This window comes from Salmo salar, chromosome 15 (genome assembly GCF_965601325.2).
Source record: "Salmo salar chromosome 15, fSalSal1, whole genome shotgun sequence".
Lineage (NCBI taxonomy): Eukaryota > Metazoa > Chordata > Actinopteri > Salmoniformes > Salmonidae > Salmo > Salmo salar.
The window spans coordinates 7,151,815-7,179,475 of record NC_138305.1 but is presented as its reverse complement, the minus strand read 5'-3'; the positions used below and the strand labels follow the sequence as shown (position 1 = coordinate 7,179,475).

The 27,661-nt window shown below is 46.2% G+C and overlaps 1 protein-coding gene across 2 annotated transcripts in view; it reads left to right on the top strand.

Annotated features, from left to right (window-relative positions):
* The window catches only part of LOC106570898 (BMP-2-inducible protein kinase), a 102,182-nt gene that overhangs the window by 44,187 nt on the left and 30,334 nt on the right, over positions 1 to 27,661 (top strand). For both annotated transcript variants that reach the window (XM_014143469.3, XM_014143468.3), the window contains exons 2-11: positions 1,056 to 1,174; positions 15,579 to 15,684; positions 15,982 to 16,124; positions 18,501 to 18,622; positions 19,440 to 19,521; positions 20,589 to 20,721; positions 24,788 to 24,891; positions 25,017 to 25,096; positions 25,250 to 25,467; positions 25,685 to 25,824. In XM_014143469.3, coding sequence (XP_013998944.3) covers positions 1,056 to 1,174; positions 15,579 to 15,684; positions 15,982 to 16,124; positions 18,501 to 18,622; positions 19,440 to 19,521; positions 20,589 to 20,721; positions 24,788 to 24,891; positions 25,017 to 25,096; positions 25,250 to 25,467; positions 25,685 to 25,824 — 1,247 coding nt within the window. The remainder of the gene's footprint in view (positions 1 to 1,055; positions 1,175 to 15,578; positions 15,685 to 15,981; positions 16,125 to 18,500; positions 18,623 to 19,439; positions 19,522 to 20,588; positions 20,722 to 24,787; positions 24,892 to 25,016; positions 25,097 to 25,249; positions 25,468 to 25,684; positions 25,825 to 27,661) is intronic.

The following is a 27,661-nucleotide window of genomic DNA, read 5'->3' as shown; positions in this document are numbered from 1 at the left end:
TCAGTGGTGATTCCCCCTGAGCAGACTGTGTAATGAGTCAGTGGTGATTCTCCCTGAGCAGACTGTGTAATGAGTCAGTGGTGATTCTCCCTGAGCAGACTGTGTAATGAGTCAGTGGTGATTCCCCCTGAGCAGACTGTGTAATGAGTCAGTGGTGATTCTCCCTGAGCAGACTGTGTAATGAGTCAGTGGTGATTCTCCCTGAGCAGACTGTGTAATGAGTCAGTGGTGATTCTCCCTGAGCAGACTGTGTAATGAGTCAGTGGTGATTCTCCCTGAGCAGACTGTGTAATGAGTCAGTGGTGATTCCCTCTGAGCAGACTGTGTAATGAGTCAGTGGTGATTCCCCCTGAGCAGACTGTGTAATGAGTCAGTGGTGATTCCCCCTGAGCAGACTGTGTAATGAGTCAGTGGTGATTCTCCCTGAGCAGACTGTGTAATGAGTCAGTGGTGATTCTCCCTGAGCAGACTGTGTAATGAGTCAGTGGTGATTCCCCCTGAGCAGACTGTGTAATGAGTCAGTGGTGATTCCCCCTGAGCAGACTGTGTAATGAGTCAGTGGTGATTCCCCCTGAGCAGACTGTGTAATGAGTCAGTGGTGATTCTCCCTGAGCAGACTGTGTAATGAGTCAGTGGTGATTCCCCCTGAGCAGACTGTGTAATGAGTCAGTGGTGATTCCCCCTGAGCAGACTGTGTAATGAGTCAGTGGTGATTCTCCCTGCTGGCCCTGACTGGGGCCCTCTCCCTGCTGAGTCTGTGTGTGTGTGTGTGTGTGTGTGTGTGTGTGTGTGTGTGTTCAGGCTCCTTGTTCCCGTCAGTCCACTTCAGGGAGCAGAGTTTGTTATGCAACAAGGAATGCCATAGTAGGGTACTTCTTTCTCCTGGCCCTGCATCAGATCAACAGGTCTTTTGAAACCTACTGCTCGGTCCACTAATGAGCGAGAGAGAGAGACACCCAGGAGCACGTGAACTCTGTTTGTGTGTGTGTGTGTGTTTTGTATGTACTCAACATGTGTATGATGCTAACTGTTCTCCTCCTGGCTCCTCTCTCCAGGTGGTTTCTCCGTGGTGTTTCTGGCCCGGACACAGAGTGGCATGCGCTGCGCTCTCAAGAGGATGTACGTCAACAACGTCCCAGACCTCAACATCTACAAGAGAGAGATCACTATAATGGTGGGCATATAGAGTGAGAGACTGTGTGTGTGTGTTTGCACCTTAACAATATTGCTTGATTTTTAGGTCTGTGACGGTCATTGAATTTTGGATGACTGTTATTGGCCTGCCAAATCAACGTTTTTATTTATAAAGCCCTTTTTTATTTTTTTTTCCCACATCAGTTGATGTCACAAAGTGTTTATACAGAAACCCAGACTAAAACCCACAAATGATCGTGGTCACTGTAATAACCGTTCAACGCACATCTTCTCCGCTCCTGCCTGACTGCTTGTGTTTCCATAGAAATATAATGAATAGAACAGGCGTCCCCATTCCAGTCAATGATGGCATAATGTGTCGGACTGGCGGACATCGTGAGTGTACCAATGGGAGCAAAGCAGGAAGTAAAAGCCAGTAGTGTAACCTTCAGTATGTGCTGTGATTTATTTATGAAACTTTTTTTTTTTATTCAAGTCAACGGACATTACAGGGACACATCAGTTAAAAGAAAATGTTTGAAACTTTTATTTAACTAGGCAAGTCGGTTAAGAACAAATTGTTATTTTTAAATTTTTTATTTACAATGACGGCCTACCCGGACGACGCTAGGCCAGTTGTTCCGCCACCCTATGGGACTCCCAAACACGGCCGGATGTGATGCAGCCTGGATTCGAAACAGGGACTGTAGTGATGCCTCTTGCACTGTGATGCAGTGCCTTAGACCCCTGCGCCACTCGGGAGCCCAGTTAGAGGTAGACTCAGAGAAATGACGTAGGTTCACAAAGTAAAGAGCATAGGGGAGCGATTTCCGCTACAACTAAAGAGCGTTGAAATGCGAGGCTCAATTTGTCCGCTGTTTTGGTCGCCGTACCTACCAACGCTCTTAACGGCGTGAAGAGAACCCGTGCAGATACTGTGTGAGAGCGAAGTCTTGCATCTCGCTCATCTCAATATCTGCGTTTCTGCTTGAAGCAACGTCATTTCGCTGAGTCTACCTTTTTTTTAATTTATTTTTTTACATTTGAATGAACATTCTACATTAGCATGGAACCTTGCTTGTTTCAGCGAAGGCGCAAACAAAGTTTCATCACGTTATGTCTTTTTTAGCGCAGAAAGGGACTCAACCGCATGAATGCCGTCAGCTGTTCGTTCCACAATTTATAATAAAAAAAAAACATTTTTTTGACATTTTATTTTAATGATGGTCTTCATCCATAACCGTTGGTAATACAGTAATTGTGACAGCCCTAGTTTGAATTTGTCTTTGTAATGGTTTACGCCTTCCAGAAAATCCACTTGTTATATGAACTGAATTACCTCTAAGAGAGTAGATGAACATGTTTTTTTTACCCCTGTCTGTAACTCAACAGCTAGTTGTTTTCTGTGGGGTGTGCTGACCTTAAACCATGAGTAACATGTACACTACCGTTCAAAAGTTTTGGGGTCACTTAGAAATGTCCTTGTTTTTGAAAGAAAAGCGCTTATTTCTTTTTTTTCATTTTAAAATAACATTAAACTGATCAGAAATACAGTGTAGACATTGTAAATGACTATTGTAGCTGGAAACAGCTGATTTATTATAATTTAAAAAAAATGGAATATCTACATAGGCGTACCCTTATCAGCAACCATCACTCCTGTGTTCCAATGGCACGTTGTGTTAGCTAATCCACGTTTATCATTTTAAAAGGCTAATTGATCATTAGAAAACCCTTTTGGAATTATGTTAGCACAGCTGAAAACTGTTGTGCTGATTAAAGAAGCAATAAAACTGGCCTTTAGACTAGTTGAGTATCTGGAGCATCAGCATTTGTGGGTTCGATTACATGCTCAAAATGTCCATAAACAAAGACCTTTCTTCTGAAACTCGTCAGTCTATTCTTGTTCTGAGAAATTAAGGCTATTTCATGCGAGAAATTGCCAAGAAACAGAAGATCTCGTGTAACGCTGTGAACTACTCCCTTCACAGAACAGCGCAAACTGGCTCTAACCAGAATAGAAAGAGTGGGAGGCCCCGATTTTTATTTATTTTACCTTTATTTAAATTGGCAAGTCAGTTAAGAACAAATTCTTATTTTCAATGACGGCCTAGGAACAGTGGGTTAACTGCCCTGTTCAGGGGCAGAACGACAGATTTGTACCTTGTCAGCTCAGGGATTCGAACTTGCAACCTTTCGGTTACTAGTCTAACGCTCTAAACACTAGGCTACGCTGCGGTGCACAACTGAGCAAGAGGACAAGTACATTAGAGTGTGTAGTTTGAGAAACAGATGCCTCACAAGTCCTCAACTGGCAGCTTCATCTCAATGTCAACAGTGAAGAGGTGACTCCGGGATGCTGGCTTTCTAGGCAGAGTTGCAAATAAAAAGCCATATCTCAGACTGGCTAATAAAAAGAAAAGATTAAGATGGGAAAAAGAACACACACTGGACAGAGGAAGATTGGGAAAAAAGTGTTATGTTTGAGGTGTAAGGATCACAAAGAAGAACATTTGTGAGACGAAGAAAAGATGCTGGAGGAGTGCTTGACGACGTCTGTCAAGCATGGTGGAGGCAATGTGATGGTCTCGGGGTGCTTTGGTGGTGGTAAAGTGGGAGATTTGTACAGGGTAAAAGGGATCTTGACGAAGGAAGGCTATCACTCCATTTTGCAACCCCTTGCCATACTCTGTGGACAGCGCCTAATTGGAGCCAATTACCTCCTACAACAGGACAATGACCCAAAAGCACAGCTCCAAACTATGCAATAACTATTTAGGGAAGAAGCAGTCAGCTGGTGTTCTGTCTGTGCTGGCCACTCCATTATAGTCTCAGGTTCTCAACCTTATTGAGCTGTAGTGGGAGCAGCTTGACCGTATGGTACGTTGGAAGTGCCCATCAAGCCAATCCAACTTGTGGGAGGTGCTTCAGGAAGCATAGGGTTAAATCTCTACAGATTATCTCAACAAACTAGAATGCCAAAGGGTATGCATGGCTGTAATTGCTGCAAATGGGGGATTCTTTGATGAAAGCAAAGTTTGAAGGACACAATTATTATTTCAATAAAAAATTATTATTTATAACCTTGTCAGCGTCTTGACTATTTCCTATTCATTTTGGAACTCATTTCATGTAAGTTTTCATGGAAAACAAGGACATTTCTAAGTGGCCCCAAACTTTTGAACGGTAGTGTATGTGTGTGTGTGTGTGTGTGTGTGTGTGTGTGTGTGTGTGTGTGTGATATATGTAGACAGACAGACACTGTAGGTATATTAAGTGCCTCTCAAGTAAAATGGCGCTGACATAGATGGTCTCTTTGCGTTCCTAGGAAACTGCAGTATTTCGTTTTTTTTATGTATTATTCTTACGTTGTTACCCCAGGAAATCTTAGTTCTTCCCGGCTGTATGTAATAAGACTTATTGGATATAACAGCAACGTCAACTCACCAACGTTACGACCAGGAATACGACTTTCCCGAAGCGGATCCTCTGTTTGGACCACCATCCAGGACAATGGATCTGATCCCAGTAGGTGACCCAAAACAACAGCGCCACAGACGGAGCGGCCTCCTGGTCAGGCTCAGTAGACATGCACATCGCTCACCGCTCCAGAGTATACTACTCGCCAATGTCCAGTCTCTTGACAACAAGGTAGATGAAATTCGAGCAAGGGTTGCCTTCCAGAGAGACTTCAGAGATTGTAAAATTCTCTGTTTCACGGAAACATGGCTCTCTCGGGATATGTTGTTGGAATCGGTTCAGCCACCGGGCTTCTCCATGCATCCCGCCGACAGAGATAAACACCTCTCTGGGAAGAGGAAAGACAGGGGTGTATGCTTTATCATTAATGACACATAACATACAGGATCTCGAGTCCTTCTGCTCACTCGACCTAGAATTCATTACGATCAAATGGCGGCCATTTTAACTACGAAGAGAATTCTCGTCAGTTTTAGTCACAGCTGTGTATGTTACCCCTCAAGCGAACACCAAGACGGCCCTCAAGGAACTTCACTGGACTCTATGTAAACTGGAAACCATATATCCGGAGGCTGCATTTATTATAGCTGGGGATTTTAACAAAGCAAATTTGAGAACAAGGCTACCTAAATTCTAGCAGCATATTGATTGCATGACTTGCAGGGCTAATACTCTTGATCACTGCTACTCTTACTTTCGCGATGCATACAAAGCCCCCCCCCCCCTTGCCCTCCCTTCGGCAAATCCGTCCACTACGCCATCTTACTCGTTCCGTCTTATAAGCAGAAACTCAAACAGGATGTACCAGTGACGAGAACCATTCAACGCTTAACCTGTTGGGTCTAGGGGGCAGCATTTGCACGTCTGGATAAAAAAAATGTACCCGATTTAATCTGGTTACTAATCCTACCCAGTAACTAGAATATGCATATACTTATTATATATGGATAGAAAACACTCTAAAGTTTCCAAAACTGTTTGAATGGTGTCTGTGAGTATAACAGAACTCATTTGGCAGGCAAAACCCTGAGACATTTTCTGACAGGAAGTGGATACCTGATGTGTTGTATTGACTTTAAACCTCTCCCATTGAAAAACACAGGGGTTTAGGAATATTTTGGCACTTCCTATTGCTTCCACTAGATGTCACCAGCCTTTACAAAGTGTTTTGAGTCTTCTGGAGGGAGATCTGACCGAACAAGAGCCATGGAACGGTGATGTCCCATTAGACACCTGGCGCGCTACTTCATGTTGGGTACCCTCGTTCCAATACGTTATAAAAGGCTATGCATTCGTCCACCTTGAATATTATTCATGTTCTGGTTAAAAAAGGCCCTAATGATTTATGCTATACAACGTTTGACATGTTTGAACGAACGGAAATATATTTTTTCCCCTCGTTCATGACGAGAAGTCCGGCTGGCTTACATCATGTGCTAACGAGACGGAGATTTTTGGACATAAATGATGAGCTTTTTTGAACAAAACTACATTCGTTATGGACCTGTGATACCTGGAAGTGACATCTGATGAAGAGAATCAAAGGTAATGGATTATTTACATAGTATTTTCGATTTTAGATCTCCCCAACATGACGTCTAGTCTGTATCGCAACGCGTATTTTTCTGGGCACAGTGCTCAGATTATTGCAAAGTGTGATTTCCCAGTAAGGTTATTTTTAAATCTGGCAAGTTGATTGCGTTCAAAAGATGTAAATCTATAATTCTTTAAATGACAATATAATATTTTACCAATGTTTTCTAATTTTAATTATTTAATTTCTGACGCTGACTTGACTGCCGGTTATTGGAGGGAAACGATTTCCTCAACATCAATGCCATAGTAAAACGCTGTTTTTGTATATAAATATGAACTTGATAGAACTAAAAATGCATGCATTGTCTAACATAATGTCCTAGGAGTGTCATCTGATGGAGATTGTAAAAGGTTAGTGTATCATTTTAGCTGGTTTTATGGTTTTGGTGACCCTGTCTTTGACTTGACAAAACATTACACACAACTCTTGTAAATGTACTGTCCTAACATACTCTAAATTTATGCTTTCGCCGTAAAACCTTTTTGAAATCGTAAAACGTGGTTAGATTAAGGAGATGTTTATCTTTCAAATGGTGTAACATAGTTGTATTTTTGAAAAATTTGAATTTTGACATTTATTTGGATTCAAATTTGCCGCTCTTGAAATGCACCTGCTGTTGATGGAGTGCACCACAGGTGGCACGCTAGCGTCCCACCTAGCCCCAAGAGGTTTTAACCAATCGGAATCACGCGGACTGGAATATGGTCCGGTCAGCCTCGGCGAACAACATTGACCTATACGCTGACTCGGTGAGTGCGTTTATTAAGAAGTGCATTGGAGATGTTGTACCCACTGTGACTATTTAAAACCTACCCTAACCAGAAACCGTGGATTGATGGCGGCATTTGCGCAAACCTGAAAGCTCGATCCAATGCATTTAACCATGGAAAGAGGTCTGGAAATATGGCTGAATTTAAACGGTGTAGTTATTCCCTCCGCATGGCAATCAAACAAGCAAAATGCCGGTACAGGGACAAGGTGGAGTCGCAATTCAATGGCTCAGACACGAGACGCTTGTGGCAGGGTCTACAGGAAATAACGGACTACAAAAACAGCCACGTCACGGACACCGATGTCACGCTTCCAGACAAACTAAACACCTTCTCGCTTTGAGGATAATACAGTTTCACCGTCGCAACTCGCTAACAAAGACTGCATCCCTCCCTCTCCTTCTCCGTGACTGACGTGAGTAAAACATTTAAACTTGTTAACCCTCGCAGGGCTGCTGGCCCGGACGGCATCCCTAGCCGCGTCCTCAGAGCATGCGCAGACCAGCTGGCTGGTGTGTTTACGGACATATTCAATCAATCCTTATCCCAGTCTGTTGTCCCCACATGCTTCAAGATGGCTACCATTGTTCCTGTACCCAAGAAGGCAAAGATAACTGAACTAAATGACTACCGCCCCGTAGCACTCACTTCTGTCATCATGAAGTGCTTTGAGAGGCTAGTCAAGGATCATATTACCGCCACCTTACCGGCCAGCCTAGACCCACTTCAGTTTGCATACTGCCCCAACAGGTCCACAGATGACACGATGGCCATCACACTGCCCTTTCCCATCTGGACAAAAATAATACCTATGTAAGAATGCTCTTCATTGACTACAGCTCAGCATTCAACACCATAGTACCCTCCAAGCTCATCATCAAGCTGGAGGCCCTGGGTCTCAACCCCGCCCTGTGCAACTGGGTCCTGGACTTTCTGACGGGCCGCCCCCAGGTGGTGAAGGTAGGAAACAACATCTCCACTTCGCTGACCTTCAACACTGGGGCCCCACAAGGGTGTGTGCTCAGCCCTCTCCTGTACTCTCTGTTCACCCATGACTGCGTGTTTGCTGACGACACAACAGTGGTGGAAGAAACAGTTTACAGGGAGAAGGTGAGGGCTCTCGAGTGTGGTGTCAGGAAAACAGCCTCTCACGCAACGTCAACAAAACAAAGGAGATGATCGTCGACTTCAGGAAACAGCAGAGGGAGCACCCCCCCTATCCATATCGAAGGGACAGCAGTGGAAAAGGTGGAAAGTTTTAAGTTCCTGGGCGTACACATCACAGACAAACTGAAATGGTCCACACAGACAGTGTGGTGAAGATGGCGCAACAGCACCTCTTCCAACATCAGAAATTCGGCTTCTCACCCAAAACCCTGACAACAAACCTTTACAGATGCACAATTGAGAGCATCCTGTCGGGCTGTATCACAGTCTGGTACGGCAACTTCACCGCCCTCAACCGCAAGGCTCTCCAGAGGGTGGTGTGGTCTGCACAACCCATCACCGGGGGCAAACTACCTGCCCTCCAGGACACCTACAGCACCCAAGGACAACAACCACCCGAGCCACTGCCAGTTAGTTAACAACGCTATCATCCAGAAGGCGAGGTCAGTACAGGTTTATCAATGCTTGGACCCGAGAGATTGAAAAACAGCTTCTATCTCAAGGCCATCAGACTGTTAAACAGCAATCACGAACTCAGAGAGGCTGCTGCCTACATTGAGACCCAAACACTGGACACTTTAATGAATGGATCACTAGTCACTTTAAACAATGCCACTTTAAATAATGCCACTTTAATAATGTTTACATATCTTACATTACTCATATCACATGTATATACTGTATTTTATACCATCTACTGCACCTTGCCTATGCTACTCGGCCATCGCTCATCCATATACTTAAATGTACATATTCTCATTTACCCCTTTAGATATGTGTGTATTAGGTACTTGTTGGGGCATTGTTAGATTACTTGTTAAATATTACTGCACTGTTAGAACTAGAAGCACAAGCATTTTGCTACACTCACATTAACATCTGCTAACCATGTGTATGTGACCAATAAAATTTGATTTGATTTGCCTTCAGAAAGTATTCAGACCCCTTGACTTTTTCCACATTTTGTTAGGTTACAGCCTTATTCTAAAATGTATTTTTTTTTTATTCAAAAAATCTCAGCAATCAACACACAATACCCCATAATGACAAGGTGTAAACAGGTTTTTTGAAATGTTTGCTGAATTATATATGTATAATAAAATAAATCACATTTACATAAGTATTCAGACCCTTTACTCAGTACTTTGTTGAAGCACCTTTGGCAGCGATTACAGCCTCGAGTCTTCTTGGATATGACGCTACAAGCTTGGCACACCTATATTTGGAGTGTTTCTCCCATTCTTCTCTGCAGATCATCTCAAGCTCTGTCAGGTTGGATGGGGTGCGTCGCTGCACAGCTATTTTCAGGTCTCTCCAGAGATGTTCAAGTCCGGGTTCTGGCTTGTCCACTCAAGGACATTCGGAGACTTGTCCCGAAGCCACTCCTGCTTTGTGTTGGCTGTGTGCTTAGGGTTGTTGTCCTATTAGGTCAATCTGCACCCCAGTCTGAGGTCCTGAGCTCTCGGAAGCAGGTTTTCATCAAGGATGTCTGTGTACTTTGCTCTGTTCATCTTTCCCTCGATCCTGACTAGTGTCCCAGTCCCTGCCACTGAAGGCATCCCCACAGCATGATGTTGCAACCACCATGCTTCACCGTAGGGATTTTGCCAGGCTTCCTCCTGATGTGACGCTTTGCATTCAGGCCAGAGTTCAATCTTGGTTTCATCAGACCAGAGAATCTTGTTTCTCATAGTCAGAGTCCTTTCGGTGCCTTTTGGAAAACTCCAAGTTGGCTGTCGTGCCTTTTACTGAGGAGTGGCTTCCGTCCGGCCACTTTACCATAACGGCCTGATTGGTGGAGTAGTGCAGAGATGGTTGTCCTTCTGGAAGGTTCTCCCATCTCCACAGAGGAACTCCAGAGCTCTGTTAGTGACCATGGGGTTCTTGGTCACCTCCCTGACCAAGGCCCTTCTCCGATTGCTCAGTTTGGCCGGGTGGCCAGCTCTAGGAAGAGTCTAGGTGGTTCCAAACTTCTTCCAATGATTGAGGCCACTGTGTTCTTGGGGACCTTCCAATGCTGCAGATTTAAAAAAATGTGGTACCCTTCCCCAGATCTGTGCCTCGACAGAATCCTGTCTTGGCGCTCTACTGTCAATTCCTTCGACCTCATGGCTTGGTTTTTGCTCTGACATGCACTGTCAACCATGGGACCTTATATAGACAGGTGTGTGCCTTTCCAAATCATGTCCAATCAATTGAATTTACCACAGGCGGACTACAATCAAGTTGTAGAAACATCTCAAGGATGATCAATGGAAACAGGATGCACCTGAGCTCATTTTCGAGTCTCATAGCAAAGGAACTGATTTACTTATGTAAATAAGGTATTTCTGTTTTTATTTCTACAAAATGTGCAAAAAATTCGAAACATTTTTTCTTATGGGGTAGTATGTGAAGATTGAGGAAAACAATTTAATCCATTTTATTTTCCATTTTAGAATAAGGCTGTAACGTAACAAAATGTGGAAAAAGTCAAGGAGTCTGAATACTTTCAGAATGCACTGTACAGATATATATACACACACACACACACACCGCGTGGCCACCTGGAACCCTGACAGTTGACCTGGTATGACTTCTTGACATGGACATGGCTGTAAAAGTACTGTAGATGTAGCAGTACGGTAGATGTGACGGGGGCCGTACGGTAGATGTGACGGGGGCCGTACGGTAGATGTGACGGGGGCAGTAGGGTAGATGTGACGGGGGCAGTAGGGTAGATGTGACGGGGCCGTAGGGTAGATGTGACGGGGCCGTAGGGTAGATGTGACGTGGCCGTGGCAGTACGGTAGATGTGACGGGGCCGTGGCAGTACGGTAGATGTGACGGGGCCATACGGTAGATGTGACGGGGGCCGTACGGTAGATGTGACGGGGCCGTGGCAGTACGGTAGATGTGACGGGGCCTTGCGGTAGATGTGACGTGGCCGTAGCAGTACGGTAGATGTGACGTGGCCGTAGCAGTACGGTAGATGTGACGGGGCCGTAGCAGTACGGTAGATGTGACGGGGCGGTGGCAGTACGGTAGATGTGACGGGGCCGGGGCAGTACGGTAGATGTGACGGGGCCGGGGCAGTACGGTAAATGTGACAGGGCCGTACGGTAGATGTGACTTGGCCGTAGCAGTACGGTAGATGTGACGGGGCGGTGGCAGTACGGTAGATGTGACGGGGCAGTACGGTAGATGTGACGGGGCAGTACGGTAGATGTGACGTGGCCGTGGCAGTACGGTAGATGTGACGGGGCCGTGGCAGTGCGGTAGATGTGACGTGGCAGTACGGTAGATGTGACGTGGCCGTAGCAGTACGGTAGATGTGACGGGGCCGTAGCAGTACGGTAGATGTGACGGGCCGTGGCAGTACGGTAGATGTGACGGGGCCGTAGCAGTACGGTAGATGTGACGGGGCCGTGGCAGTACGGTAGATGTGACGGGGCCGTAGCAGTACGGTAGATGTGATGGGGCCTTAGGGTAGATGTGACGTGGCCGTAGCAGTACGGTAGATGTGTCGGGGCCGTGGCAGTACGGTAGATGTGACGTGGCCGTAGCAGTACGGTAGATGTGACGGAGCATTACGGTAGATGTGACGGAGCAGTACGGTAGATGTGACGTGGCAGTACGGTAGATGTGACGTGGCAGTACGGTAGATGTGACGGGGCCGTAGCAGTACGGTAGATGTGACGGGGCCGTGGCAGTACGGTAGATGTGACGTGGCCGTGGCAGTACGGTAGATGTGACGGGGCCGTGGCAGTACGGTAGATGTGACGGGGCCGTGGCAGTACGGTAGATGTGACGTGGCCGTACGGTAGATGTGACGGGGCAGTAGGGTAGATGTGACGGGGCCGTAGGGTAGATGTGACGGGGCCGTAGGGTAGATATGACGGGGCCGTGGCAGTACGGTAGATGTGACGGAGCAGTACGGTAGATGTGACGGAGCAGTACGGTAGATGTGACTTGGCCGTACGGTAGACGTGGCAGTAGGGTAGATGTGACGGGGCCGTAGGGTAGATGTGACGGAGCCGTAGGGTAGATGTGACAGGGACGTACGGTAGATGTGACGGGGCAGTAGGGTAGATGTGACGGGGCAGTACGGTAGATGTGACGGGGCCGTGGCAGTAAGGTAGATGTGACGGGGCCGTGGCAGTACGGTAGATGTGACGGGGCGGTACGGTAGATGTGACGTGGCCGTAGCAGTACGCTAGATGTGACGGGGCCGGTGCAGTACGGTAGATGTGACGGGGCCGGTGCAGGACGGTAGATGTGACGGGGCCGTAGGGTAGATGTGACGGGGCCGTAGGGTAGATGTGACGGGGCCGTGGCAGTACGGTAGATGTGACGGGGCCGTAGATGTGACGGGGCCGTAGATGTGACGGGGCCGTACCGTAGATGTGACAGGGACGTACGGTAGATGTGACGGGGCAGTAGGGTAGATGTGACGGGGCAGTACGGCAGATGTGACGGGGCCGTGGCAGTATGGTAGATGTGACGGGGAAGTAGGGTAGATGTGACGGGGCAGTAGGGTAGAAGTGACGGGGCCGTGGCAGTACGGTAGATGTGACGGGGCCGTGGCAGAACGGTAGATGTGACGGGTCCGTGGCAGTACGGTAGATGTGACGGGGCCGTAGCAGTACGGTAGATGTGACGGGGCAGTACGGTAGATGTGACGGGGCGGTACGGTAGATGTGACGTGGCCGTAGCAGTACGGTAGATGTGACGGGGCGGTACGGTAGATGTGACGTGGCCGTACGGTAGATGTGACGGGGCAGTAGGGTAGATGTGACGGGGCCGTAGGGTAGATGTGACGGGGCCGTAGGGTAGATGTGACGGGGCCGTGGCAGTACGGTAGATGTGACGGAGCAGTACGGTAGATGTGACGGAGCAGTACGGTAGATGTGACGTGGCCGTACGGTAGACGTGGCAGTAGGGTAGATGTGACGGGGCCGTAGGGTAGATGTGACGGAGCCGTAGGGTAGATGTGACGGGGCCGTGGCAGTACGGTAGATGTGACGGGGCCGTGGCAGTACGGTAGATGTGACGGGGTCGTACGGTAGATGTGACGGGGCAGTAGGGTAGATGTGACGGGGCCGTGGCAGTAGGGTAATTGTGACGGGGCAGTAGGGTAGATGTGACGGGGCGGTACGGTAGATGTGACGTGGCCGTAGCAGTACGGTAGATGTGACGGGGCCGTAGCAGTACGGTAGATGTGACGGGGCCGTAGCAGTACGGTAGATGTGATGTGGCCGTAGCAGTACGGTAGATGTGACGGGGCCGTAGCAGTACGGTAGATGTGACGGGGCCGTGGCAGTACGGTAGATGTGACGGGGCCGTGGCAGTAAGGTAGATGTGACGGGGCCGTGGCAGTACGGTAGATGTGACGGGGCGGTACGGTAGATGTGACGTGGCCGTAGCAGTACGCTAGATGTGACGGGGCCGGTGCAGTACGGTAGATGTGACGGGGCCGGTGCAGGACGGTAGATGTGACGGGGCCGTAGGGTAGATGTGACGGGGCCGTAGGGTAGATGTGACGGGGCCGTGGCAGTACGGTAGATGTGACGGGGCCGTAGATGTGACGGGGCCGTAGATGTGACGGGGCCGTAGATGTGACGGGGCCGTACCGTAGATGTGACGGGGCAGCGGTAGGGCGGGGCCGCGGTAGATGTGACGTGGCCGTGCAGTACGGTAGATGTGACGGGGCCGTAGCAGTACGGTAGATGTGACGGGGCCGTGGCAGTACGGTAGATGTGACGGGGCAAGTAGCGGTAGATGTGACGGGGCAGTAGGGTAGAAGTGACGGGGCAGTACGGTAGATGTGACGGGGCCGTGGCAGTACGGTAGATGTGACGGGGCAGTACGGTAGATGTGACGTGGCCGGCAGTACGGTAGATGTGACGTTGCAGTACGGTAGATGTGACGGGGCCGTAGCAGTACGGTAGATGTGACGGGGCGTCGGGGGCGTGGCCGTCGCAGTACGGTAGATGTGACGGGGCCGCGGTAGGGCGGGGACGTACGGTAGATGTGACGGGCCGCAGTACGGTAGATGTGACGGGGCGGTACGGTAGATGTGACGTGGCCGTAGCAGTACGGTAGATGTGACGTAGCAGTACGGTAGATGTGACGGGGCGCGGTAGGGCGGGGCAGTACGGTAGATGTGACGGGGCAGTACGGTAGATGTGACGGGGCCGTGGCAGTACGGTAGATGTGACGTGGCCGTGGCAGTACGGTAGATGTGACGGGGCCGTACGGTAGATGTGACGGGGCCGTAGCAGTACGGTAGATGTGACGGGGCGGTACGGTAGATGTGACGTGGCCGTAGCAGTACGGTAGATGTGACGGGGCCGTGGCAGTACGGTAGATGTGACGTGGCCGTGGCAGTACGGTAGATGTGACGGGGCAGTACGGTAGATGTGACGGGGCCGTAGCAGTACGGTAGATGTGACGGGGCGGTACGGTAGATGTGACGTGGCCGTGGCAGTACGGTAGATGTGACGTGGCCGTAGCAGTACGGTAGACGTGACGTGGCCGTAGCAGTACGGTAGATGTGACGGGGCCGTGGCAGTACGGTAGATGTGACGTGGCCGTGGCAGTACGGTAGATGTGACGGAGCTGTACGGTAGATGTGACGGAGCAGTACGGTAGATGTGACGGAGCAGTACGGTAGATGTGACGTGGCAGTACGGTAGATGTGACGGGGCCGTACGGTAGATGTGACGGGGCAGTAGGGTAGATGTGACGGGGCCGTAGCAGTACGGTAGATGTGACGTCTGGCCCACTAACATATGTAACATGGAGCTCCAGATGAGTTTCCAAACCAACACAACTTTGAAGTAATCGCATAGTGCTTTATTCGTTTGTTTTTTTTACAAACAGAACTTAGTCTTAGACTAGTAACGTTGTCATACGCACTACGCTGCGACAGGAAGTGTACATAGACTACAAACAGAACTAAGTCTTAGACTAGTAACGTTGTCATACGCACTACGCTGGGACAGGAAGTGTACATAGACTACAAACAGAACTAAGTCTTAGACTAGTAACGTTGTCATACGCACTACGCTGGGACAGGAAGTGTACATAGACTACAAACAGAACTAAGTCTTAGACTAGTAACGTTGTCATACGCACTACGCTGGGACAGGAAGTGTACATAGACTACAAACAGAACTAAGTCTTAGACTAGTAACGTTGTCATACACCCTACGCTGGGACAGGAAGTGTACATAAAGAAACCTAGACTGATGACTGACTTAACTTCTATGAGGAGAATAAGCCACATGCCCAATGTCCTCCGTCTACAGTCGATTGAGGCAACACTAAACGATTCAATCCATTTTAGAATAAGGCTGTAACGTAACAAAATGTGGAATAAGTCAAGGGGTCTGAATACTTTCCGAATGCACTGTATCGATCTCTTAGAATGTCCTTCTTCTCTGCAGAAAGAGCTGTCGGGTCATAAGAACATAGTGAACTACCTGGACTCTACCATCAACTCAGTAGGGGACAGTGTCTGGGAGGTCCTTATCCTCATGGAGTACTGTAAAGGTAGGAGTTTTGGTCCCCCCCCCTTCTATTTTAATACAATTGTTTGGTCCGGTGATGTACTTTTTTTTTTATTGAACGTAGAGATATGGGACAGATGTGCTTTACAGAGTTCAACAAACAGACCTGTGATTTTTTTTAACTTTTTTTATTATTGACCCTGGATTGTAACTTCAACATTCTCTCTCTCCTTCTCTCTCTCACTCACTACCTCATTCTCCCCCTCTTTTTCACTCTCCTGTCCCTCCCCCATCTCCTCTCTCCCCCTCTCCTTCTCTCCCCCCCCCCCCCCCCCCCAAGCTGGTCAGGTAGTGAAGCAGATGAACCAGCGTCTCCATATAGGGTTTACAGAGCCAGAGGTGTTGACCATCTTCACTGATACCTGTGAGGCTGTGGCCAGGCTGCATCAGTGTAGAACCCCTGTCATACACAGGGACCTGAAGGTAAGCCTGGAAACAGATATTCTTTCCTCTTCCTCTGTCCTTCTCGTTCCGCTCTATTCTCTCCTTGACCACATTATTTGTGTTTTCTCTGTTCTGTATATTTTTCCTTCTACTCATTGTCCACCTCTCAATGCTCCTCTTCCTCTGTCATATTCACTCTTCCTCTTCATCATTGACCTCTTCTTATCCCTCTCTTCTTATCGTCTGCCACAATGCTCGTATCCTTAATTCCTTCCCCCCCTCCTCTACCTCCACCTTTCTCCATCTTTCTTCATCCTCCTAACACTGGGGTCTCCCCAGCCTGTCCTAACACTGGGGTCTCCCCAGCCTGTCCTAACACTGGGGTCTGACTCACCCAGCTCTGTTAGGTCCCAGCCGAGGTTGTTATGGAACCGCAGAGGGACACAGAGACACAGAAGCCCAGTCACTCACTGATGGGTGAAGTGACACTGCAAAAAGCCTTGTCTGTCAGCTGCTCTGAGCTGTGTGTGGACGTGTCTAACTATTCTTGTAGAGACCAGAACTTCCCACAAGAATAGTAAACAAACTACATTTGACCAACTGGGGACATTTTGTTAGTCCCCACAAGGTCAAATGCTATTTCTAGGGGGTTTAGGGTTAAGGTTAGAATTAGTGTTAGGTTTAGGAGCTAGGGTTAGTTTTAGGGTAAGCGTACGGGTTAGGGTAAGAGTACGGGTTAGGGTAAGAGTACGGGTTAGGGGTAAGAGTACGGGTTAGGGGTAAGAGTACGGGTTAGGGGTAAGAGTACGGGTTAGGGGTAAGAGTACGGGTTAGGGGTAAGAGTACGGGTTAGGGGTAAGAGTACGGGTTAAGGGTAAGAGTACGGGTTAAGGGTAAGAGTACGGGTTAAGGGTAAGAGTACGGGTTAAGGGTAAGAGTACGGGTTAAGGGTAAGAGTACGGGTTAAGGGTAAGAGTACGGGTTAAGGGTAAGAGTACGGGTTAAGGGTAAGAGTACGGGTTAAGGGTAAGAGTACGGGTTAAGGTTAAGGTTAAGAGTACAGGTTAAGGTTAAGGTTAAGAGTACAGGTTAAGGTTAAGGTTAAGAGTACAGGTTAAGGTTAAGGTTAAGAGTACAGGTTAAGGTTAAGGTTAAGAGTACAGGTTAAGGTTAAGAGTACAGGTTAAGGTTAAGAGTACAGGTTAAGGTTAAGAGTACAGGTTAAGGTTAAGAGTACAGGTTAAGGTTAAGGTTAGGGGTTTGGGAAAATAGGATTCTGAATGGGACTGAATTCTGTGTCCCCACAAGGTTAGCTGTACAAGACTGGCTGTGTCATTCAGCTCTCTCTCCCCTTCTGTCCTTTGTGTCTCTGTCCCCCCCCCCTCCCCCCTTCTCCCATCATTTCACCCTTTGTGTCACTTTCAATCTAATATGCATCCTCTTTCTCTCTCGTTCCTCTCTCCCTCAGTAATGTTTTGTGTGTCTTGGCTTATCTCTCTGCTGTGGACTAAAATAGTCAACAAAACACAACCTCTCCAAGTCCTGTGAATAAACTCTATTTCTATTGGCCAGCTTTAGGAGTCCAGCTACCTCACCATCCACATTGTCACAGACTGCCCAAAGTACTCTTTCTTTCTTTCTTTCTTTCTTTCTTTCTTTCTTTCTCTCTCTCTTTCTTTCTCTCTTTCTTTCTTTCTTTCTTTCTTTCTTTCTTTCTTTCTTTCTTTCTTTCTTTCTTTCTTTCTTTCTTTCTGTCTTTCTTTCTGTCTTTCTGTCTTTCTGTCTCTCTGTGTCTCTGTGTCTCTGTGTCTCTCTTTCTTTCTTTCTGTCTCTCTGTCTCTCTGTCTCTCTGTGTCTCTGTCTCTCTCTCTCTCTCTGTCTCTCTCTCTCTCTCTGTCTCTCTCTCTCTCTCTCTGTCTCTGTCTCTGTCTCTGTCTCTCTCTCTGTCTCTCTGTCTCTCTCTCTGTCTCTCTGTCTCTCTCTCTCTCTCTGTCTCTGTCTCTCTCTCTCTCTCTGTCTCTGTCTCTCTCTCTGTCTCTCTCTCTGTCTCTCTCTCTGTCTCTCTCTGTCTCTCTCTCTGTCTCTCTCTCTCTGTCTCTCTCTCTGTCTCTCTCTCTCTGTCTCTCTCTCTGTCTCTGTCTCTCTCTGTCTCTCTCTGTCTCTCTGTCTCTCTCTGTCTCTCTGTCTCTCTCTGTCTCTCTCTCTCTCTCTCTCTGTCTCTGTCTCTCTCTCTGTCTCTCTCTCTGTCTCTCTCTCTGTCTCTCTCTCTGTCTCTTTCTCTCTCCGTCTCTCTCTCTCTGTCTCTCTCCATCAATGTCTGTCACTTTCAATCATTCGTATGTCCTCTTTCTTCCACCTTCATCTCTCTCTTCTGTCCATCCCTTACTAATGTTTGGTGTCTCTCCTCTCCTCCAGGTAGAGAACATCCTCCTGAGTGATAATGGGAGTTATGTTCTGTGTGATTTTGGAAGTGCTACTCACAAGGTGCTGCTCCCACACAAAGATGGAGTGACCGCCGTGGAGGACGAAATCAAGAAGTGAGTGTATGACCTTTGAACAGCGTGTGTGTGTGTCTCACTTGTCATCTATGTGCATACATTTGTAGATGCACGTCATCACTGAGTCACGACTGTCCATTGGATTGGCTGTACGGGCTGTCTTGGGCGGTGTAATTTCTCACTAAAAGATGGGCATGCCATTGGTGGACATTCCATCAGTACCTGGTAACAGAATAAGCACAGAACACAGGATGGTTAAGGCAATATGAGTGTCTGAATAACTAACATTTATACGTGAGAGAAATGATTCATAAATGGTGAGTGTACTGTTTGTAAACGCCTTATAAAAGGTTTATAAACACCTTATGAATGGTTTATGAACGGACCCTTAAAATGAAGTGTTCTCCACTTCAGCCCTGCACTCTTACATTGCACTATGCAGTGTACTATATAGGGCTCTGGTCTATAGTAGTGTACTATATAGGGAATAGGGCTCTTGTATAAAGTAGTGTACTATATAGGGAACAGGGCTCTGGTCTATAGTAGTGTACACTATAGGGAATAGGGTCCTGGTCTATAGTAGTACCACTATATAGGGAATAGGGTTCTAGTCTATAGTAGTGCACTATATAGGGAATAGGGCTCTGGTCTATAGTAGTGCACTATATAGGGAATATGGCTCTGGTCTATAGTAGTGCACTATATAGGGAATATGGCTCTGGTCTATAGTAGTGCACTATATAGGGAATAGGGTATAATTTCAGCTACTTCATACTTGCATAACACCAGAACTGAAACGCACATGACTTTTGACGCTGAGCACTTACTGTGTGTGTGTGTGTGTGTGTGTGTGCAGGTACACGACCCTGTCTTATCGAGCTCCAGAGATGATTAACGTCTACGCAGGGAAGGCCATTACCACCAAGGCTGATATATGGGTATGTGGGTGTGGTGTGTGTGTACGGAAACGTAGGGGTGTGTGTGTACGGAAACGTAGGGGTGTGTGTGTACAGAAACGTAGGGGTGTGTGTGTACAGAAACGTAGGGGTGTGTGTGTGTGTATGGAAACGTAGGGGGGTGTGTGTGTGTGTGTGTGCAGAAACGTGTGTGTGTGTGTGTACATACGCGGAGGTGTGTGTGGACTCTAGCCAGTCAGTAACAGAAGAGCTTTAAGTGTGTGTGTGTCGTGAATGTACACGACATGGCCAAAACTGTCGACACCCCTTCAAATTAGCGGATTCGGCTATTTCAGCCACACCAGTTGCTGACAGGTGTATAAAATACAGCACACAGCCATGCAATCTCCATAGACAAAAACATTGGCAGTAAAATGGCTTTACTGAAGACCTCCGTGACTTTCAACAAGTCAGTTCGTCAAATTTCTGCCCTGCTACAGCTGCCCCGGTCAACTGTCAGTGCTGCTATTGTGAAGTGGAAACGTCTGGGAGCAACAACGGCTCAGCTGCCAAGTGGTAGGCCACACAAGCTCACAGAACGTAGCGTGTAAAAATAGTCTGTCCTCGGTTGCAACACTCACTACCGAGTTCCAAACTGTCTCTGGAAGCAACGTCAGCACAATAACTGTTTGTCGGGAGCTTCATGAAATTGGTTTCCATGGCCGAGCAGCCGCCCACAAGCCTAAGATCACCATGCGCAATGCCACACGTCGGCTGGAGTGGTGTAAAGCTCGCCGCCATTGGACTCTGGAGCAGTGGAAATGCATTCTCTGGAGTGATGAATCACGCTTCACCATCTGACAGTCCGATGGACGAATCTGGGTTTGGGGGGGGGGGGGGGTTATTATAGGTGTGGAGAAACTGAATGGAGAAATATACTGTCTTCATTTGTCTGACAGAGGTGAGAGCAGTCCATGTTATATAACATACTGTATATAGGCATGTATTGTAATATGGTTTATTATCATATATCGTTGTACAAGCTGTGTGTTTCTGTGTTTCAGGCTCTTGGTTGCTTGTTGTACAAGCTGTGTGTTTCTGTGTTTCAGGCTCTTGGTTGCTTGTTGTACAAGCTGTGTTTCTTCTCGCTCCCGTTCGGGGAGAGTCAAGTCGCCATATGTGACGGAACCTTTATCGTTCCTGACAATTCCAAATTCTCCTTCAAGTTACACTGCTTAATCAGTGAGTACAACTGGGCCTTGTTCCTCAGCACCACACTCACCACAAAGCTGTCCATACATAGAACAATTAAACCACATTGAACATTTTCATGTGAATATATTTCTGATGTGTAAACATTTAACTTTCCAATTCATTTGCCCAAATCAAACGACCCATTCTTTGTTTACACGCCCACTGTAGGCCTTTAGTACAAATATTATCCAATAGCTCCACCTTGTGGTCAAATGTGAGTTAGGCATTTAATGCGTTGTACCAGGGTGAAAAATGTATTATAGCGAGGTAATAAATAGATTTTTCATACACAATTCACTTATTTATATTTTAAACCTGTGTAAAAGTATACACGCCTTCTCTTATGGAAAGTGGGGTTTCTCGGATTTGTCTGGGATGCTATAAAGTAATGTGTATTAAACTATATGTCCCCTCTTCTCCAGGGTATATTAAACTATATGTCCCCTCTACTCCAGGGTATATTAAACTATATGTCCCCTCTACTCCAGGGTATATTAAACTATATGTCCCCTCTTCTCCAGGGTATATTAAACTATATGTCCCCTCTTCTCCAGGGTATATTAAACTATATGTCCCCTCTACTCCAGGGTATATTAAACTATATGTCCCCTCTACTCCAGGGTATATTAAACTATATGTCCCCTCTTCTCCAGGGTATATTAAACTAAATGTCCCCTCTTCTCCAGGGTATATTAAACTATATGTCCCCTCTACTCCAGGGTATATTAAACTATATGTCCCCTCTACTCCAGGGTATATTAAACTATATGTCCCCTCTACTCCAGGGTATATTAAACTATATGTCCCCTCTACTCCAGGGTATATTAAACTATATGTCCCCTCTTCTCCAGGGTATATTAAACTATATGTCCCCTCTTCTCCAGGGTATATTAAACTATATGTCCCCTCTTCTCCAGGGTATATTAAACTATATGTCCCCTCTACTCCAGGGTATATTAAACTATATGTCCCCTCTACTCCAGGGTATATTAAACTATATGTCCCCTCTTCTCCAGGGTATATTAAACTATATGTCCCCTCTTCTCCAGGGTATATTAAACTATATGTCCCCTCTTCTCCAGGTATATTAAACTATATGTCCCCTCTTCTCCAGGGTATATTAAACTATATGTCCCCTCTTCTCCAGGTATATTAAACTATATGTCCCCTCTACTCCAGGGTATATTAAACTATATGTCCCCTCTTCTCCATATTAAACTATATGTCCCCTCTTCTCCATATTAAACTATATGTCCCCTCTACTCCAGGGTATATTAAACTATATGTCCCCTCTTCTCCATATTAAACTATATGTCCCCTCTTCTCCATATTAAACTATATGTCCCCTCTTCTCCAGGATATATTAAACTATATGTCCCCTCTTCTCCAGGTATATTAAACTATATGTCCCCTCTTCTCCAGGGTATATTAAACTATATGTCCCCTCTACTCCAGGGTATATTAAACTATATGTCCCCTCTTCTCCAGGGTATATTAAACTATATGTCCCCTCTACTCCAGGGTATATTAAACTATATGTCCCCTCTTCTCCATATTAAACTATATGTCCCCTCTTCTCCAGGTATTAAACTATATGTCCCCTCTTCTCCAGGATATATTAAACTATATGTCCCCTCTTCTCCATATTAAACTATATTTTTCCCCTCTACTCCAGGGTATATTAAACTATATGTCCCCTCTTCTCCAGGATATATTAAACTATATGTCCCCTCTACTCCAGGGTATATTAAACTATATGTCCCCTCTTCTCCAGGTATATTAAACTATATGTCCCCTCTACTCCAGGGTATATTAAACTATATGTCCCCTCTTCTCCAGGGTATATTAAACTATATGTCCCCTCTTCTCCATATTAAACTATATGTCCCCTCTTCTCCATATTAAACTATATGTCCCCTCTTCTCCATATTAAACTATATGTCCCCTCTTCTCCATATTAAACTATATGTCCCCTCTTCTCCATATTAAACTATATGTCCCCTCTTCTCCAGGGTATATTAAACTATATGTCCCCTCTTCTCCAGGGTATATTAAACTATATGTCCCCTCTACACCGGGTATATTAAACTATATGTCCCCTCTTCTCCAGGGTATATTAAACTATATGTCCCCTCTTCTCCAGGGTATATTAAACTATATGTCCCCTCTTCTCCAGGGTATATTAAACTATATGTCCCCTCTACTCCAGGGTATATTAAACTATATGTCCCCTCTTCTCCAGGGTATATTAAACTATATGTCCCCTCTACTCCAGGGTATATTAAACTATATGTCCCCTCCACTCCAGGGTATATTAAACTATATGTCCCCTCTACTCCAGGGTATATTAAACTATATGTCCCCTCTACTCCAGGGTATATTAAACTATATGTCCCCTCTATTCCAGGGTATATTAAACTATATGTCCCCTCTTCTCCAGGATATATTAAACTATATGTCCCCTCTACTCCAGGGTATATTAAACTATATGTCCCCTCTTCTCCAGGGTATATTAAACTATATGTCCCCTCTTCTCCAGGGTATATTAAACTATATGTCCCCTCTTCTCCATATTAAACTATATGTCCCCTCTTCTCCAGGGTATATTAAACTATATGTCCCCTCTTCTCCAGGATATATTAAACTATATGTCCCCTCTTCTCCAGGGTATATTAAACTATATGTCCCCTCTTCTCCAGGGTATATTAAACTATATGTCCCCTCTTCTCCATATTAAACTATATGTCCCCTCTTCTCCAGGGTATATTAAACTATATGTCCCCTCTACTCCAGGGTATATTAAACTATATGTCCCCTCTACTCCAGGGTATATTAAACTATATGTCCCCTCTTCTCCATATTAAACTATATGTCCCCTCTTCTCCAGGGTATATTAAACTATATGTCCCCTCTACTCCATATTAAACTATATGTCCCCTCTTCTCCAGGGTATATTAAACTATATGTCCCCTCTTCTCCATATTAAACTATATGTCCCCTCTTCTCCAGGGTATATTAAACTATATGTCCCCTCTTCTCCATGTTAAACTATATGTCCCCTCTTCTCCAGGGTATATTAAACTATATGTCCCCTCTTCTTCATATTAAACTATATATCCCCTCTTCTCCAGGGTATATTAAACTATATGTCCCCTCTTCTCCAGGATATATTAAACTATATGTCCCCTCTTCTCCATATTAAACTATATGTCCCCTCTTCTCCAGGGTATATTAAACTATATGTCCCCTCTTCTCCATATTAAACTATATGTCCTCTCTTCTCCAGGGTATATTAAACTATATGTCCCCTCTTCTCCATATTAAACTATATGTCCCCTCTTCTCCAGGGTATATTAAACTATATGTCCCCTCTTCTCCATATTAAACTATATATCCCCTCTTCTCCAGGGTATATTAAACTATATGTCCCTCTTCTCCGGGGTATTATAAACTATATGTCCCCTCTTCTCCATATTAAACTATATGTCCCCTCTTCTCCATATTAAACTATATGTCCCCTCTACTCCAGGATATATTAAACTATATGTCCCCTCTACTCCAGGGTATATTAAACTATATGTCCCCTCTTCTCCAGGGTATATTAAACTATATGTCCCCTCTACTCCAGGGTATATTAAACTATATGTCCCCTCTACTCCAGGGTATATTAAACTATGTGTCCCCTCTTCTCCAGGATATATTAAACTATATGTCCCCTCTTCTCCATATTAAACTATATGTCCCCTCTTCTCCATATTAAACTATATGTCCCCTCTTCTCCATATTAAACTATATGTCCCCTCTTCTCCAGGATATATTAAACTATACGTCCCCTCTTCTCCAGGATATATTAAACTATATGTCCCCTCTACTCCAGGATATATTAAACTATATGTCCCCTCTTCTCCAGGGTAGATTAAACTATATGTCCCCTCTTTTCCAGGGTAGATTAAACTATATATCCCCTCTACTCCATGGTATATTAAACTATATGTCCCCTCTACTCCAGGGTATATTAAACTATATGTCCCCTCTTCTCCCATGTCTTCTCCAGGATATATGCTTGAGCCTGACCATGAGAAGAGACCAGATATCTATCAAGTCTCCTACTTTGCCTTCAAGTTAGCTGGAAAGGAGTGTCCAGTGGCAAATCTCTTTGTAAGTCACTGTTCATTGATTGTGACAGATGTGTTTGTATTATAAGTGAAATGAAGATCAGTGTATGGAGAAGTTGGGTTTCTATATACCCAGCAACAGTGACGGTTGTATCGGCCCCTCTGCAGAGCTCCCCTCTCCCCACGTCACTTCCTGAGCCACTCACAGCCAGCGAGGTTGCTGCTAGGAAGAGCATGACAAAAGCCAGGTACAGTCACATATCACTGTGCTGTGGATATTTGTGAAAGAATACGAGTCGGGTCTTTTTTTTGTAAAAATAGATTTCATCTCCCAATGAGAATGTATAAATACATTTTAATAATGAAGTTTCCACTGTTCTGGTTGTTCCCTACTATTCCAGAATCACGGAGTCCGCGGGCCCGACAGCTACTTCCATCGCTCCGAGACAGAGACCCAAGGCTGCCAACAGTAACGTGATACCCATCCCTGTAGCAAACACAGCTGTCACCCCTATAGCTGTGCCCGTCGCTGCCACGCCCGCCGCTGCCACACCTATCACCGCCACGCCCATCACCCCTACAGCTGTGCCTTCTGTAGCCGTCAGCAATGGGCAGAAAGGTGAGAATGCAGAAATACTGTGTGTGTGTGTGTGTGTATCTGCCATTGTGCCCTTGAGTGAGACACTGAACCCCGTAAGCGGCTATCCCCCCAGGGGGCACTGCTCCGTGGCGGACCCTGTGCATCTCAACGGGTTTATCTGAGAGGGTTTGTATCGGCAGAAGACACATTCTCATTAAATAGACAATAAATGATCTCCTCTCCTCTTGTATCACAGCTCCAACACCTGGTAACAGCCAGCCGGTTGCTCCACAGCCCCAGACAGCCAACAGGGTCCTTCAGCAGCTGCAGCCTGGAGACCTTCGTCTGCAACAACAACTACATCCTGTCCATCCACAGCAGCTCCAATACCTTCAGGTACTGCTGAGAAACCCTCACGCTGTCTGACACCAGGGGTATATTAAAGGTACTACTGAGAAACCCTCACGCTGTCTGACACCAGGGGTATACTGCTGAGAAACCCTCACGCTGTCTGACACCAGGGGTATACTGCTGAGAAACCCTCACGCTGTCTGACACCAGGGGTATACTGCTGAGAAACCCTCACACTGTCTGACACCAGGGGTATACTGCTGATAAACCCTCACACTGTCTGACACCAGGGGTATACTGCTGAGAAACCCTCACACTGTCTGACACCAGGGGTATACTGCTGAGAAACCCTCACACTGTCTGACACCAGGGGTATACTGCTGATAAACCCTCACACTGTCTGACACCAGGGGTATATTAAAGGTACTGCTGATAAACCCTCACGCTGTCTGACACCAGGGGTATATTAAAGGTACTGCTGATAAACCCTCACGCTGTCTGACACCAGGGGTATATTAAAGGTACTGCTGATAAACCCTCACGCTGTCTGACACCAAAGACACACTTTAGCAAAACCAAAATCAGTGTTGTAAACTCAGCAAAAAAAGAAACGTCCTCTCACTGTCAACTGTGTTTATTTTCAGAAAACTTAACATGTAAATATTTGTATGAACATAAGATTCAACAACTGAGACATAAACTGAACAAGTTCCACAGACATGTGACTAACAGAAATGGAATAATGTGTCCCTGAACAAAGGGGGGGTCAAAATCAAAAGTAACAGTCAGTATCTGGTGTGGCCACCAGCTGCATTAAGTACTGCAGTGCATCTCCTCCTCAAGGACTGCACCAGATTTGCCAGTTCTTGCTGTGAGATGTTACCCCACTCTTCCACCAAGGCACCTGCAAGTTCCCGGACTTGCAGGTGCATGCACCAATTTGTAAGTTACTCTGGATAAGAGCGTCTGTTAAATGACGTAAATGTAAATATAATCATTGCCCTGGCCACATCTGCAGACCTCATGCCTCCTTGCAGCATGTTCACACAGATGAGCAGGGACCCTGGGCATCTTTCTTTTGGTGTTTTTCAGAGTCAGTAGAAAGGCCTCTTTAGTGTCCTAAGTTTTTATAACTGTGACCTTAATTGCCTACCGTCTGTAAGCTGTTTGTCTTAACGACCGTTCCACAGGTGCATATTCATGAATTGTTTATGGTTCATTGAACAAGCATGGGAAACGGTGTTTAAACCCTTTACAATGAAGATCTTTGAAGTTATTTGGATTTTTACGAATTATCTTTGAATGACAGGGTCCTGAAAAAGGAACGTGTTTTGCTGTTTGCTTCCGTTTCGTGTCTAGTGAATACAACACAGGGATGTGTTCTGTAGGGCACACCGTAGCAAAAAGTTTTGCAACTCAAAGCGAAGATCTGTGTTCTTTATTGGACAAGTTGACTTAGTACTTCCCAATTTCAAAACGCTTGCCACACACAACCCTGCTCCCTGCACTACTCTTCTCTCCTTATTGAACACAACCCTGCTCCCTGCACTACTCTTCTCTCCTTATTGAACACAACCCTGCTCCCTGCACTACTCTTCTCTCCTTATTGAACACAACCCTGCTCCCTGCACTACTCTTCTCTCCTTATTGAACACAACCCCTGCTCCCTGCACTACTCTTCTCTCCTTATTGAACACAACCCTACTATTTTCAATACCAGTCTAATCTGATAGGTGACAGATTGTCTGGTTGTCAGCGACTGTACATAATGATCTACCCGTCAATCTGTCTGTAAATAATCGATAGCAAACGGAGATGGTCTGTAAATAATCGGTAGCAAACGGAGATGGTCTGTAAATAATCGGTAGCAAACGGAGATGGT